The following is a 14,921-nucleotide window of genomic DNA, read 5'->3' as shown; positions in this document are numbered from 1 at the left end:
AAAGATTTTGATTCATGGGTACTTTCTCTAAGCTGAAGCCACAACCGAATCATTGAATTTAAAAGTAACTGAAAATTCACTGTTCTAGAGGGAAGTTGCCTTAAACTGAAACACTCTTGAGCTGCAACTTTGCCTTAAGAGTGTGTGTGTGTGTATGTGTGTGTGTATGTGTGTGTGGGGGTGAGCATGTACATTCCTCTTGCTAGGGAAGGCTCACAGGAGAATAGTGTCCTTTTTATTTTCATTTTGTTGAGATGCCTAAAAGCTAGATTCCATTACAAATAAACTACTGCTTTGTAAATGTCTTAGTGCAAAAGTCAGTAGTCCTTAGTCTATATTTATTCATTTCTCTAGTTTGCCAGGCAACAGAAAAAAAAGAGAAAATCTTAAAGATTTATGGAAAAGTCTCTTGAGTCAGAGAGTGGTTGCACTGTCGATCTTATGTCTCAGATTTATTTTTGTGTGTGATTATTTTAAATGCTGTGTAGTGACAACCTTATTCAGTCAACAGAATGAATGCTGATATGGATGGATATTTTTAAATCAAAGATAATTGGGTTATTTATAATAAGTCATTTTGATTTTATCTGAAAATTTACTTTTAATGTTGGAAAACAATTTTTCAAGATTAAGCACCATACATCCATTTTAATAACTGATGATTGCCTTAATGAAACATTTGATAATACCACAAATATCTGGCTGTGATGCTCTGAGCTAACTCCATTGTACTGGAGCATTAATACTCTCGCATGCTTCAGCTCTTGCTTTCCTCATGTTTAATGTATCAATTCCTCCTTTTAGGGCTATATCATTGTAAATGAAATTAATGAGTCATGTGGCAGTTCCACGAATCTCCCCCCTTCCACTCAGTTCCCTGCTGATGCTGATGCTGCTGCCACTGGGCCTACCACAGCTGTGCTGATGAGCCAGCCACAAAGTAAAGAGGTGTGTTGGCATGCCATTTCATTCAGTCACTGCTTTCCTCATGTCAAAAATTAACCCATGGTTAACAGAAAACAATGCTGTGTGAGACAAAGATATGTCTGGTTGACCAGAGGGCTGGAGTGATGCTGAGTTTGAAAAACAGACCAATTTGGGAAGTAATGCTCTACTAATAATAATACTTGAAACCGTGAAATATGGTACAGAGTATAGAGTACTAGGAGAAGGAAATTCAGAAGAATAAACTCTATCTTAGTGCTTTAGCCCAGCCTAGTTTTCTTAGAAACCAAAGAGACTTTCTAAAATTGTTGGTTTGAAGCACCTTTCCAGTTTGATTTTGTATTCAATTTTGTTTTACAGTACGGATTTCTTTTTTCATTTTCTTCTGCTTTAAAACATCTGGGGAGAGACAAATAATAGTAAATTAAAATACCTCCTACTGATCCAAGTGTGGGATTTGAACACAAGGCTAAATTTAAAGATACTTCCCGTCATTTATGACTCCTTGAGTAACATATAAGAAAACAGAACAACGAGATTATCGATTTCATTTCTTTGTCTTATTCTTTCATTTCATATGGACACATAAATACTTTTTTTTCTCCTTTAAAGCAAAGATCGTCTGTCTGTTCTGGATTTATGTTTCCTTCCACTCTTTCTTCTCATCCTATCACTCAACCTCCATCAGCCCCTTGGCCTGAAGTCGTGGCTACCTCTGTCGATTCTTTTCCTTTAAATGACACACCTCCTCCTCTACCAGCTAAGAAACACAGAAGGCAACAGCAGCAGGACCAGCAGGTAATTAGGAACTGGCATTTAGAGTTGGGAAATTTTACCTTGACACCAAACTTACTGATGTGAAATCTTTTCTTCAGTTTTTCCAAAGATATTTTTTAAAAAGATAAGGTGTATACTCCTTTTTTTAAAAGAACATTTAGCTTCCCTGGTGGCTCAGAGGTTAAAGCATCTGCCTCCAGTGTGGGAGACCTGGGTTCTATCCCTGGGTTGGGAAGATCCCCTGGAGAAGGAAATGGCAACCCACTCTGGTATTCTTGCCTGGAGAATCCCATGGACAGAGAAGCCTGGTAGGCTACAGTCCACGGGTCGCAAAGAGTCAGACACGACTGAGCAACTTCACTTAAGAGTGTAGGGATTGTTAGAGAGCTTGAGACCTTGATTGTCCTCTCCTGGCTTTTGATATGTTGGAGCTAGTTTCACATCCTCATGCTTCAGTTCCCATTCAATCAAAATATTGCAACTTCAGGTATTTTTCGAAGTCATAATAATTATTTCCATAAAATCCATGGTATACAAAGTTGCTATGTCAACACAAAATATTTTCCTTACACATTATTGAAACCATAATAATAGACACCATTCCTCTGCTGTGATTCAAAACTTCCTTAGCATTTTACAAATGTCTCATTTCTTCCTTCTAACAATCCCATGAAATATGCACTATCTCTGTATTGATACGTCGGGAACTGAGACTCAGTGTTGGTAAGCAGCTTGGCCAGAATCATATCACAAGCAGTGCATTTGGTCCATAGAACAACAGTTTTTTATTACATATTTTAAAATAAATAATTTCTTATTTCAAACATGTTGCCCTCTTTTTAGGACATTTTATGAATACTCATGAACTGCCCTAGTGGCTCAGTTGGTAAAGAATCTGCCTGCAATGCAGGAGACCCAGGTTTGATCCCCCAGTCAGGAAGATCCCCTGGAGAAGGAAATGGCAACCCACTCCAGTATTCTTGCCTGGAGAATCCCATGGACAGAGGAGCCTGGTGGGCTAGTCCATGGGTTCTAAAGAGTCGAACATGACTTAGTGACTAAACCACCAAAAAATTTTGATTTGAAACTTTAAACTATAATCAAATCCTTACATGAATTTGGCCCCAGAAGATCCTAAGGTGTCAGTCAATAGACCTCCCAAAGTAGGTGAGCTCTGGTTCGTTATGCCTTTCTCTTATCTTTCTTAACTCTACCTTTCCTATCTATTATCTTTGGTTAAAGGTCCATATCTCCTCACTACTTTTAGGTTAATAAATGTCTAGCATAAATAGTAATTGTTAAGTTAAAGTGCAGATATTCTTCATGCTTGGCATGTTGGAAGATTGATAGCAAATTTGATATCTCAGAGTTGCATTAATTTTTAGATATTCAGAAGCCTGAGTTTAGTATTAAAATGATCCAACCTAAAGAACCTCTAATTAGAAAATAACTTTCCTATCAAAGACATTTTGGGGAAGGCCAAGAAAAATGTGGGTAAGTTTCAAGTTGTTAAAATGTTGCCTTAGGAATCTGAAAAAAAAAAAAGTGAAATGGTCAACAGGAGGATTTTTAAATGTGAGGGACTGCTATGGAGGCTCCTGGGCCAAGATCTTTTTTCAGTCTAGAAGGATGCCTTATATGGAAACATCATGTGGATTTGAAGTATGTTTATGTGATTGAAACATGATTCCATCTTTAAAACAACTTCCCTATTTATGCTTTCTCTTCGTCTTCTTCCTTCTCCCATTTCTTATTCTCCTCACTCTGGGATCTGTGCCATCACACAGAACTGTCCAGACAGACAAAGGGGGAAACTACTTATGCTTTGTCCACTGACTGTTCCTCCATCCACATGGCAACCATCATGATAACTTATAAGTTGTCTTGAGGCCCCCAAGGCAGCTGGCACTACTGTCAAAGTGACAGGTGGATTTTTCTGAATTTTTCAGTAATAAATTCTTCTCATGTCTAGGTATCTTACCAAATGTTAGCCCAAGTCTCTTAGCGAACATGAGTGGAAGTTGAATAATTTTTTTCTAGTCTGTGTTAAAATTCCAAAGCTTCTTATAAATGCATACTTCTTAATTTCTTCAGTGATCTGTTTCAATTAGTCAAGTTTTGCTATTCTGCTTTACATTTGCATCTAAAGCATTTTAGAAGCCTGGAAGAAAGGAAAAAACAGCACCAGGAAGGCCTCTATCTGAGTGACACTTTGCCTCGAAAGAAAACCACACCTTCCATATCCCCACATTTCAGCAGTGCTACTATGGGGAGAAGCACCACCCCAAAGGTAGGACATGGGGAGAATCACGAGCCTCACCATCAGTGAGTCTTTCTGTCCTTATGTTGACTGACATGCAAAGGCCTTAAAGAAAATGCTTAATAAGAGATCGTTAAGTTTGCACTTTCTATCTTGTTCAGAGGACATTTGGAATTGTATGCTCCGGGACCAAGACACCTGGTCCAGGGTATGTTCTGCCACCACCACACAAGTGGTGAGCAGCATTCACTTCCATGACACACTCCCAGGCTGCATCCTAGATCTGGAAATTGGAGGATGTAGGCTCTGGATTCTAGGAGTATTAGCAACCAGTATTTATTGGATCATTTCTTGGAACCTGACACTGGGCTACGCCTTTTAGGTGTATCATTTCACTGCAAAACTCAACACCATGCAGTAGCGGTATTAATACTAATTAGTATCTCCATTGTACACATGGAAAACTGAAGTGGAAAGAAGCTAGGTGAGTGGCCACGTGTCCTCAGCTGGTTGGCATTGAAGCTAGAATGTCAACCCATGTGGTATGATGCCTGAGTTGCCCTTGCTCCTGTTCTGCTAACTTGCCTGAAGAGTCATGGCAGGATGAAGGCAAGGGCAAGAGAGAAGGAGGCTCTTGAGTGGGACAGAAGTTGGAGTTCTTCTCTTGCCCTTAATCAGAATAACTTTGTTTCTTTTTATCTATTTTATAAACTGGTGTTCCCAGAATGTTTTACACTAAGATTTTGTTATTTTAAAAGGGTGCTAAAACCACCGGGACAGTTAGTAGGATTCTCCGGTTTTTACCCGTTTGATCACCAGGAGCAGATGGAAGCTGGTGCCCTTGTAGTGTGTGTGGATCTCCTCTGTCCCTGTACATGACATGCATGCGTCCTTATCTCTGCATCTACTCTCTGCCCCTGGCGCATGAAGGACTTTTGAGTTTTTCTCAAAGGTGGTTCTAGACAGTGTTTTCCCCATCTGTCTTCACTTCTGCAACTGCTCCTTGTGGAGGAATGGCTGTGATGCTGAGGCTGCTGCGAAGCTCTGGGGGAGTGACAGCAACTGGTCTGTACCATTTAGCATCAATACATTGGTTGCAAAGACCTGCCTTCTGTGCTTAATTAGGAGTTAGGCAAACAGCGATGTGGCTGTGTCCAAAAGGACCATTGGGCTTGCAGCTTGCCTGAATTGTTTCCTCCTGGTTCTCACAGGGCCACCTGCCCCTGGGACAGAGCAACAGCTGTGGCAGCGTGCTCCCCCACTCACTAGCAACCATGACCAAAGACTCAGAATCTCGGAGGATGCTCAGAGGTAGGTATCTTGTAAGTCCGGGTCATGCCCTTTGTCAAGCATTAGCATTTCTCAAGGAGAGGGAATCAGAACAGAATTGGGGGTCATTAGACAGGGGATCAACCAAAGTCCTAAATGCCACTTTTTAATTTTTATTTTTTAAATTGTATTGAAGTATATATAGTTTACAGTGTTGTATTAATTTCTGCTCTACAGCAAAGTGATTCAATCAGCTTTACTCTTAATGTGTCCCCTTAGAGGGAGAATGTATATATAAATCTTCTTATTGTTGTACTGAGATAAGTTTTCCTATATGCACACGTGGCTGGTATATTCCCATTGCACTTTTTATAAATGAAGTGGAATTTTCCATTCAGAAAGGCCCCTAGAGAATTACTAGCCTTCTTATCTGATTGAAAGAAAGAAAAAAAAGACCCCTGAGATTTTGACAGATTACCACCCCGTTAGCTAAGTCGCTCCCCTGGTTTGTGGCTGAGGCACTCTTCCACTGCAGGAATGACATTGAGCTAAACATTCACTGAGCTAACACACAGAATTAGTGGCCCAGCGCAGACTTTCCTTTAGGCCTTCTAATGTGGGTTGAACTTTTATGTGGTTGTTAGGTTTCAGGTAGACTTGGATTCTCAGCATGCTCTATTTCTTTGAAATAATACATTGCATTTCTAATGGGATTCGCAAGCAGTCTGTGTGTGTGGCTGGAAGAAAATACTCTAAGGCAATTCCAGAGGTGAGCTCCTTGTAGAGAAGATTAGATTTATTGTGTTAAAATGGGGCTTTCGGTCAACTTATATTGGCCTTGACTTTTGAGCAGGTATGGTGCTAGGTAGCAAAAATGCAAATACATGACATGATCCTTGCCCTTGAAATACCTAGCCTCATGAGGAAGACAGAAACGTAACTGATAATTTCAATCAAATGTGGAAAATGCAGTGTTGGAGGTGTGCCCAGGATGTGAGTGGGATGCTGACAGGATGATAGACATCTTTCCTATCAATGCGTTCATTTTGAAGCTATTCCCTCTAAGGTGGCTAGGGTGCAATTCTGACTGCTCAGCATCTTTGCTAATGTCACCAGAGAATAGTCACTATTACCATCAGAAATATGTTTATATACTGGTGTATATATATGCATGTATACCTAATGTGCATGTGTGTGTGGCTAAGTGAGATGTACATACATAGATGTATTCTTGAAAGAGGATTTCGTATCATTACCAGCGTGATTTAAGAGTTAACAGAGGCTATGGTATTCATAAAAGTGGTTTATAGTATGAGAGGTTTTATTTATTTTAATAAAATACATTTGACTTAACTTCTCTTTTATCATAATTTCTTAAACTAAAAGTACCCCATAGTTTATAAATAATTAAACATAAATGAGTATATCTGGCTCTCATTTATTACTGTTCACTTGTGGGTCAAGTCTATTTTCTGTCGAAACATTTTTCTGTGATATTTATAGACTTCTTTTTGAATATTTTTCCCACGGGCTGAAGACATCAAAGTTCAGATTGGCCACAACACATACTTTATGTTGAAAGTTTTTTCCTTAAAATAGAGTAAGAAAAACTAGACCTGTATACCAAATAGATTTGTAAAAATGAAGGCCTGTAAACAATATCGTTTAAGAGGATTCTTGTGAGAATATGGTGAAACTGAAGGGGTGTTTGATCTCTGTTTTTCTCATCTGTGTTCCCCTCAAATAATGGGATTCCCCATGTTAGGTTCATGGAGAAAAAGCTGAGCCAATTCCCTTAGATCACATTAGGTACCCTCTGCCAAATCTGTTGTCTTTGACCTGTCTTTTGTGCTCCTGTGCTTCACTGGTAGGTCTTTTGTGCATCCCAGAAGTCTGCAGCCTCAGACGGCAGACTGAGTGGTATTCCACCTGCTGCAGCTCTGAGTGGTGTTCCTCTTAAACAGTTTCATGTGGTGACGATGAGACAGTTCCCAAAGAAATAGAGAAGCATCATGTGTGTGTTGATGTAAGAGATTGTGATATATCTTATGAGGCCAGCCTGCCACCTTTGGCTCCCCAACCCAGAGGAGAAGTGGGTAGGGCCTGCAGTTTTTAGAGCTACAACGGACCATGACAATTGGCAGGATTTTCTACTAAACCCATACAGGTGGCCCACAAGGACCAGGAAGGATGAATCATAGTTTCATTTAGAATTGTTTCACCATCAATTGTTGGTGCCATTAAAATAGCAAAGTAAAATAACCAAGTAAAAAGTCCATGGTTTTGAAAAAATTGGACCTTGCACATTTTTCATTAACTCAAATGAAATAGACCTTATCATTTGCACGACTTATACCATTAACTTAAATGAACTGTTTTTTTGCTGCTTATTCCTAATGGATGCATCAAGGACAATGGTGTAAGTATAAGCCTTCCTTCAATAAGCACTCTTGTGATAGATCTGACAGTGTGAGTCATGCAAACAAAGATCTCTGAGAGCAGAGTTTAAAGCAAAGAGCCCAGGAACTCAACTCTTAAAGTTGAAATGGTTGTTGGCTTTTGTACAACTTGTGAACCATCCCTTTGTAAGCTTTAGAATGAATGAAATCTTTGTCCTTTTTCTTCTGTTCAATGCAGGAAAGTCCAAGAAAGGTATGACAACCTCCCTGTGTGGTGTTTTTGTTTCCAGCAAGTAGTGAAAGATCATTGTCAAGTCCTCTTTAAGAAATGATCAGATTTGACACTGTACAATGGTGGATTTTTAGTCTAATGATTTTTCTTTTGCACAATAGAGGGAAATTGTTACACGTTTGCTAAAAACACAATGCTGCGTGCAGCTGCTGTTCATTCACAGGCAGCTGCATGACCCTCTTTGTCTTGGTTTTTTATTGCAAGGTCAGATCATGCAGGAAACACGAGTGATTCGGAAGTGTTGCTTCATAAGACTCAGGATCTAGATAAAGCAAAGAGTGGGCTTGTACTGTGTATAGGCTAAGTATAAGATATGCTGTTTCTCCTTTATAGAGGTCAGGTATAAATAAAGCAGGCTATGTGAGAGGATGGAAGGATTTAGGAGGCTCCTAACAGGAACAAACACGAACAGGAACGTCGCTCAGTCGTGTCCGACTCTTTGCGACCCCCATGGACTGTAGCCTACCAGGCTCCTCTGTCCATGGGATTTTCCAGGCAATAGTACTGGGGTGGATTGCCATTTCCTTCTCGAGTGGATCTTCCCGACCCAGGGATCGAACCTGGGTCTCCCACATTGTAGACAGACGCTTTGCCGTCTGAGCCACCAGGGAAGTTAGGAGGCTCCTAATATTCCATTTAAGCCTTAAAACCTAGTATAGAGTGAAAGTGAAAGTCGCTCAGTTGTGTCTGACTCTTTGCGACCCCATGGGCTATACAATCCATGGAATTCTCCAGGCCAGAATACTGGAGTGGGTAGCCTTTCCCTTCTCCAGGGGATCTTTCCAACCCAGGGACTGAACCCAGTGTAGAGTGAGGAACTGTCTAAATGACTGGCTAGAACAAATGATTCCTATGTGGCTAGGTGATAGTGATGCAGGGCATTACAGAACTGATTTGTTATAAAGCTGGATGAACTGTGCTTCAAATCGTCTAATGGCATATTACAAACCTTAACTTTAAAAAGCTATTTGTTAGCATCTTCTTGGAATAAATAATTGTTTTATGGATATAATCTTGCTTTTATTCTCCTTGTTTTCTGGTTGAACATGTGTGACGATTTCTCCTTTTTTTTCCTGTAACAAATAGTTTTTTGACTGTGTGCATGTATCAAAAGCTTGTTTTTGTTTTGTTAACTTCTTGAATTCTTCTCTATAAACTCAAATTTAATCTAAAAATATGACTATCTTCCCTTGTCAAGCTGGTACTGTTACTAACACTGTCAATGACTGCATGTTGGAAGGGTGTGTTTTTCCTGTCCCCTTGTCATCCTTTTTGATCTTGTATCTTTTTCCCTTTCTCTATCATTCTTTTCCTCATTCCTGACTTGTCCTGCACCTTCATCTTCTGGCCGTGGACTATGGTTAGGAAGAATGAATTTCTCAGCAGGTGAGAAATTGTCAGAAATACTGATTAACTTTATCCTCTTAAACCCAGGTTACAAATTTAGGTCATTGCATTTTCTGTATTAAGGTCCAGATAACCATTTTAAGGTACATAAGACACATTTAGAAAACATTATTAGCAAGACTATATATTCCACAGTGGTTAACTCACAAAGGACTTTTCAGGTACGATTAACCAGAATTCATAGAGATTGGTATTTAAAAAAAGAATAATAATAAATGGGCCTTGCACATCCAACCTATTGGCTCTTCTGGGACAGTGAAGAATGTTGAGTTGATTTGGGTTCCATGTATGTGCTATGCTTAGTGACCAGCCTCAGATATTACCAGGTCTTACTTTATAAACTTTGTAAAATACCCAATTCAGACAGCCATTCCTGTCCAGTCAAGAAGGATTTAGAGTATTTACAAGGCTCTTTTTAGAGGTTGTCCCACTGCTGAATATTATTCTTGCCACATAATTTAAAAAGAAAAACAGAAACCAAGCAGTCTCAGGGATTTAGGAAAGTCTCATTTTTACTCAATCCACTTACTTTGCCCCACCTGAAATAGTAGATGCATTCCACTTCCTTATTTAGTCACTAGTATATTTGAAATTTATGAATTAACTCAGTGACCTTTTATATTGTGACATCTGAGTACTAAACAAATGGGATTCTGTGCTGAACAGGACATATATGGCCCCCTCCCTGATAACCTGCACATGAGTGGAGGCTTCATCCGGCTCACACCTCTTCTGGTGCTACTTCACTGTACCAGCAGTCATCCTTGGGCCTCCTGCCAGGGAACCCTCCTCCGTCTCCTGAGTCCCTATTGAAAGTATCTATACCTTTAAATGGCCAGGCCAGAGCCTGGATCCCAAAACCAGCTCCTAGGAATCACGCTGGTGCCGTTCCAGGATCACAAGGGAGAGGTCCATACCCTTATTTGTAATTGCAGGGATCACTTATTTTTTTGGAATTGCTCAGGAGGGAGGAGGCTAAGCCAGGTGACAGGTGAGTTTGTCATGATCAGTAAAGTGTTGCTGGTCGGGGGGAAAGGAGGGGCTGCATAAGATGGATGTTCCCACTCATATTGGATCCACAGGAAACCAAAATCCTGCCATGGAAGCTACTTGTTAGCAGCAGCCTTTTTCATTTAAGTTGAAAATTCAGGGTTTTATTCTATCACCAGAATGATAGAAGGCTCTCTGAGACAGAAAGCAAAGAAATAAAAGATAAAGCACATGGTGAGGTGACCTAGGGGATTTACATCTGCAGGCCTAATGGCACACGCTGTGGCATGGCAGCCCCTGTGCCCACATTCGAAACCTTTGGAGTCATTTAGCTTTCTGTCCACCTCCCCTGAAGGGGGTAAGTTCATTTTCTTATTCTGTGATACAATTGGGAAAAAAATCCTGGACTATCTAAGGAGCGGGACATACTTACATAATTGCATTACAGGAAGTAGCTTTCCTTATCATGAAAAAACTGAAGGGAAGGGTGGTTTTGACCCATGTCATCACCAAGGAGACGATTCTTGTGTTTTAAATGACAGGGTTGTCCTTTAGGGATTTGGTTTTCATACTAAAACAAGGAAATGTCTTCCACATTATTGGTGCCAGCATGAAGTTCTCTTTGCCAACAAGCCTTTTTTGAAAGTGTAAAGAAAGATACATGTGTGACCTTTTCAAATAATCTCTGGTATTTTTTGTCCCTCCCTTTTCCATAATGAATAATTGGAAACAATTTAAAAGGAGCAGTTAGTAATTCCAAAAGTTCAAGTATCAAAGGTAAATATTTGTGTAATGAATTATTTTGCCATGTTTAAGATTGAAAAAAACAGGCACAGCTCCACGTTTATGAATGCGCTGGCTTTTGTAATGCTTTATGCATTAATCATTACAGCTGATGCTGTTCTCTCTAAAGCCTCATGGTGTGCTTTTATGTTTTGCATCTTTCCTTAGCAAAGTGATATGTAGTTTTTACATATGTGTGTGTATTTATAATTTATGATTACATCTTACATTAAGGAAACTTATTTTCCCAGAAATGCCTTAACCTGAACTAACATATTTTAACTTCAGTATCTAAAACTGCTCTAAATACTAGTGGCATGCAAACCCCTCATGGAACTCAAATCATTTTACAGGTTTAGTTTTGGTCTATAATGTTTTGTTGAAGCATCACAGATGTGGCATCTGTTTTTAAATGAAAATGTTTAATCAACAGCTGAGGAAGCAGTTTGGAATCACTTGCCTTCTTTTGCCCTCTGGCCTGTTTTTTTGGTCGTTTGATTACTTATTAAAAACTTCATAGAAAGGTAGGTAGGGTACAAGAAAACAGGGGAATCCAGATGGTCCAAATATATAGCCTTAACAAGCGTGATAGTACATTTGATCTGGGAGAAAGTGATTGTGAGCTATTGTACTGGCTAAAGAACATATTTTAATGAATTGAGGGCTTCATTTATCACTCTGATTCCTGAGTACATGGTAAACAGAGAATTAAAACAAAAGATAATTTGATTTGTAATACCCAAAATCAGCTACCAGAAGAAAGCCATAGAATAACACAAAGTAAAGCCTGTGGCCTGGTGTGCCAACTAACCAGGTACCAGGGTAAGGAAAGCCCCTCTTAATAGAGGCACTTTTGCTCCTGTGGGTATGATCCCTACTTTTCCATACGGTTATCACCAACTAGCTGACGGCTGGTGGTTAAGGCAGAAGAACGAAGAGAGCTAAAAATATACTAATTAGGCTGATCACAACTAATGGAAGGATTGTTGATTCTGAGTGTTTTAAATGAGTAATTGGCAAACAGGGGGATTTGAGAAAGAAAAAAAAAAAAAAGAATGAGAAAAATGTGCAGTTGGAACATTAACCAAAGTAAAAATGTTAGTGATATGAGTAAGGTACAAGTTTCTCAGATCCTACGCTTAGATTATCTACTTGCTGTTTTATGACCAGATCAAGTACCTTTGAAACTAGAATACAACTGAAGAAGTGACCGCCCTAAGAGCCTCGTGTCACTTGTCATAAGAAGTCATCTTGCTTTGCTTAAACCCCCTATTGTTAGAGGATTTGGGGTTTGAATTATGTTTCTGTTTTGGTTTTGTGTGTGGGTTTCTGTGTGTGCTAATGTATTATTCTCCGTTGTGCTGAGATATAGAAATGGCATAGGAAAGTGTCAAGTCAACTGCTGACAAAAAAAAAAATCACTCACAAGTCCACTTCTTTGAAACTCATGCTTGCCCTTAGCATGATGCTGTTTCTTTGATCTTCTTGGCTTCAAAACAAATTAGACCAAGGCCCCAGTTTCATAGGCAGATGTTTTGGGTTGCTGGTTTGAGAGTCTTAGAAGATCTAAGACTGAAAAAATGAGGCATACGAACATATTTATGGCTCTCTCCTTAGGATATAATCACCAACAGATGAGTGAAGGACAAAGGCAGAAGTCTTCTGAATTTTACAACCGCACAGCATCTGAATCAAATGTCTACTTGAACAGTTTCCACTATCCAGATCACAGCTACAAGGACCAGGCCTTTGATACTCTGAGCCTAGACAGCTCTGACAGCATGGAGACCAGCATCTCTGCCTGCTCACCTGACAATATCTCTAGGTAAGATGTACTTCTGGGGAAGGTTTCTGGTTTGGAAAAGCACCTGCTTGTTTCAAAAAGTAAAACCATCAATCTGAGGCAATGTATATGTACAAGCCCAAATTTCTGAAACGAAAAGAGCTACAATACAGAAGAGGGTTGAATGTCCTGGTGGTCTTTAAAAGTACTTTCTTTGTATGCAGAGTGACTTGAGCCAGTCACACACCAGCTAATCCATTTTCTCCTTTATTTCTTTACATTTGACTTCACACGTATACTGTGCTTCAAAATGGATTTACCTCTGTTGGTTGACTCCAAACTTCATTAGGATTGCTTGTAAAGATTTAGCCATTCATATTTGTGTTCATACTTTGAGGCAAGCGAAAGTGGTCTTATGGGATTATGGCCAAAGGTGCATCTAAAATATAAATCTAGTTATAGTGCTCCTTCAAGAGCTTGTGATGATGCTTTGCTACCTTTTAAGTAAAGTCAGACCTCAGAGCCTGGTATTCTAGATCCAGCCCAACTCTGCATTCATGCTGTCCTGCTACACCTCCCAGAGCTTCTTATTCATTGAGAGGGCGATGAATTCTCAGATTTCTGTGCCTTTGACCATATTGGTTCTAGCCCTGGAATCATGTCGTCTGTTGTTTCTTTTATTTATGTGCTTATTCACTCCACAAATCCTTACAGAGTACTCTGCAGTTAACAGTGAGCTGGAGTTGACTCAAACCAGTTGCAAGAGCCAAAGGTGCACACCTCCTCCTAACTCTGTGATCAGTGATGTCATGTTGGTAGTATGAAATTGGGAGTATTTATACCACATAAATTGACAGTTTGTTGCATTATCAGGATTTTGTTTTCCTCCAGAGAGCTGATTTACCAGGACACACTGTCTAGAGTCAGTTCTTCCTTTCATTCGTGTATTCCCTCAACCTGTGCATAACTGAGCGTTCAGAGTGTCTAGCACTGCAAAATGTCTTTACCTTCCCCTACCCGCTCCCACCTTAGCCTGGAGAAAGTCTCCTCACCATTTAAGCTCAAACTTAAGTTGGAAACTCATGAGAATTTCTCCTTTGAGAGTGTTTTTCTTTCATGTTTCCATGGAAATTGATACTTTTTTCTCTTGTATCACTGATCACATTGCAGTATAAAATTTTTTCTACAATAATTACTTGGCACATTCCTAAATGTCAAGGAGGATGCTAATTATCTTTTGGTTTCCACATTCAGCAGAAATCTTGGCACATAGTAGGCATTCAGTTAGTGTTGGCTGAATAAATACCTCGGGATATAGTAGACATGTTTTTGATTTTGATTTTTTTCTTTTTTTGTTCTGTTTCAATTGACTAAGAACCATTATGATTTCAACCCAAGGAACATCCAGTGTTTAATAATGTCCACTGAGCAATTGTCTCAAGTGAAAATGACTAATTGAATGATGACCATCAAACAAATTTTCCTCTGTTGCAGTGAAGTCACAGGCTAAGGACAGGAACGCTCTGGGCCTTACCTGACGGCTAACTGTGCTACTTGAAGCAGATCACAAATCTCTCTAGGTCCTGATTTGCTAATCTGCTAAGTGGTGTATTGTTCCTTGAGTGCAAGAGGATGATGGATTTTAAAATATTTTGGTGGTAAATTATCATCATGTATATATAATTTCTTTACAGAGTTTTGAATCATTTGCTTCTCCCCTTCCCCGCCAAAAAGGAGTGACAGAAACAGAGAGAAAGCAATATTGGCAAGGTATGCTTAGCTTTGGGTTCAGTTCAGTTCAGTTCAGTTGCTCAGTCATGTCCGACTCTTTCGACCCCATGAATCGCAGCACGCCAGGCCTCCCTGTCCATCACCAACTCCCGGAATTCACTCAGACTCAGGTCCATCGAGTCCGTGATGCCATCCAGCCATCTCATCCTTGGTCGTCCCCTTCTTCTCCTGCCTCCAATCCCTCCCAGCATCAGAGTCTTTTCCAATGAGTCAACTCTTCACATG

At 39.8% G+C, this 14,921-nt stretch overlaps 1 protein-coding gene across 12 annotated transcripts in view; it reads left to right on the top strand.

Moving 5' to 3' along the window:
- Positions 1–14,921, top strand: part of PHLDB2 (pleckstrin homology like domain family B member 2) — a 246,202-nt gene that overhangs the window by 210,859 nt on the left and 20,422 nt on the right. For 5 of the 12 annotated variants that reach the window (XM_040223915.1, XM_040223880.1, XM_040223927.1 and 2 more), the window contains 8 exons: positions 805–948; positions 1,558–1,743; positions 3,872–4,012; positions 5,194–5,293; positions 7,889–7,903; positions 9,308–9,328; positions 11,081–11,116; positions 12,740–12,947. In XM_040223915.1, the coding sequence (XP_040079849.1) occupies positions 805–948; positions 1,558–1,743; positions 3,872–4,012; positions 5,194–5,293; positions 7,889–7,903; positions 9,308–9,328; positions 11,081–11,116; positions 12,740–12,947 (851 nt within the window). The remainder of the gene's footprint in view (positions 1–804; positions 949–1,557; positions 1,744–3,871; positions 4,013–5,193; positions 5,294–7,888; positions 7,904–9,307; positions 9,329–11,080; positions 11,117–12,739; positions 12,948–14,921) is intronic. The other 7 variants (XM_040223953.1, XM_040223935.1, XM_040223964.1 and 4 more) reach the window with 5 other exon arrangements.

Source organism: Oryx dammah, unplaced genomic scaffold (genome assembly GCF_014754425.2).
Source record: "Oryx dammah isolate SB20612 unplaced genomic scaffold, SCBI_Odam_1.1 HiC_scaffold_2, whole genome shotgun sequence".
Lineage (NCBI taxonomy): Eukaryota > Metazoa > Chordata > Mammalia > Artiodactyla > Bovidae > Oryx > Oryx dammah.
The sequence above is the reverse complement of the archived record's forward strand: the minus strand, read 5'-3'. Positions and strand labels throughout refer to the sequence as shown.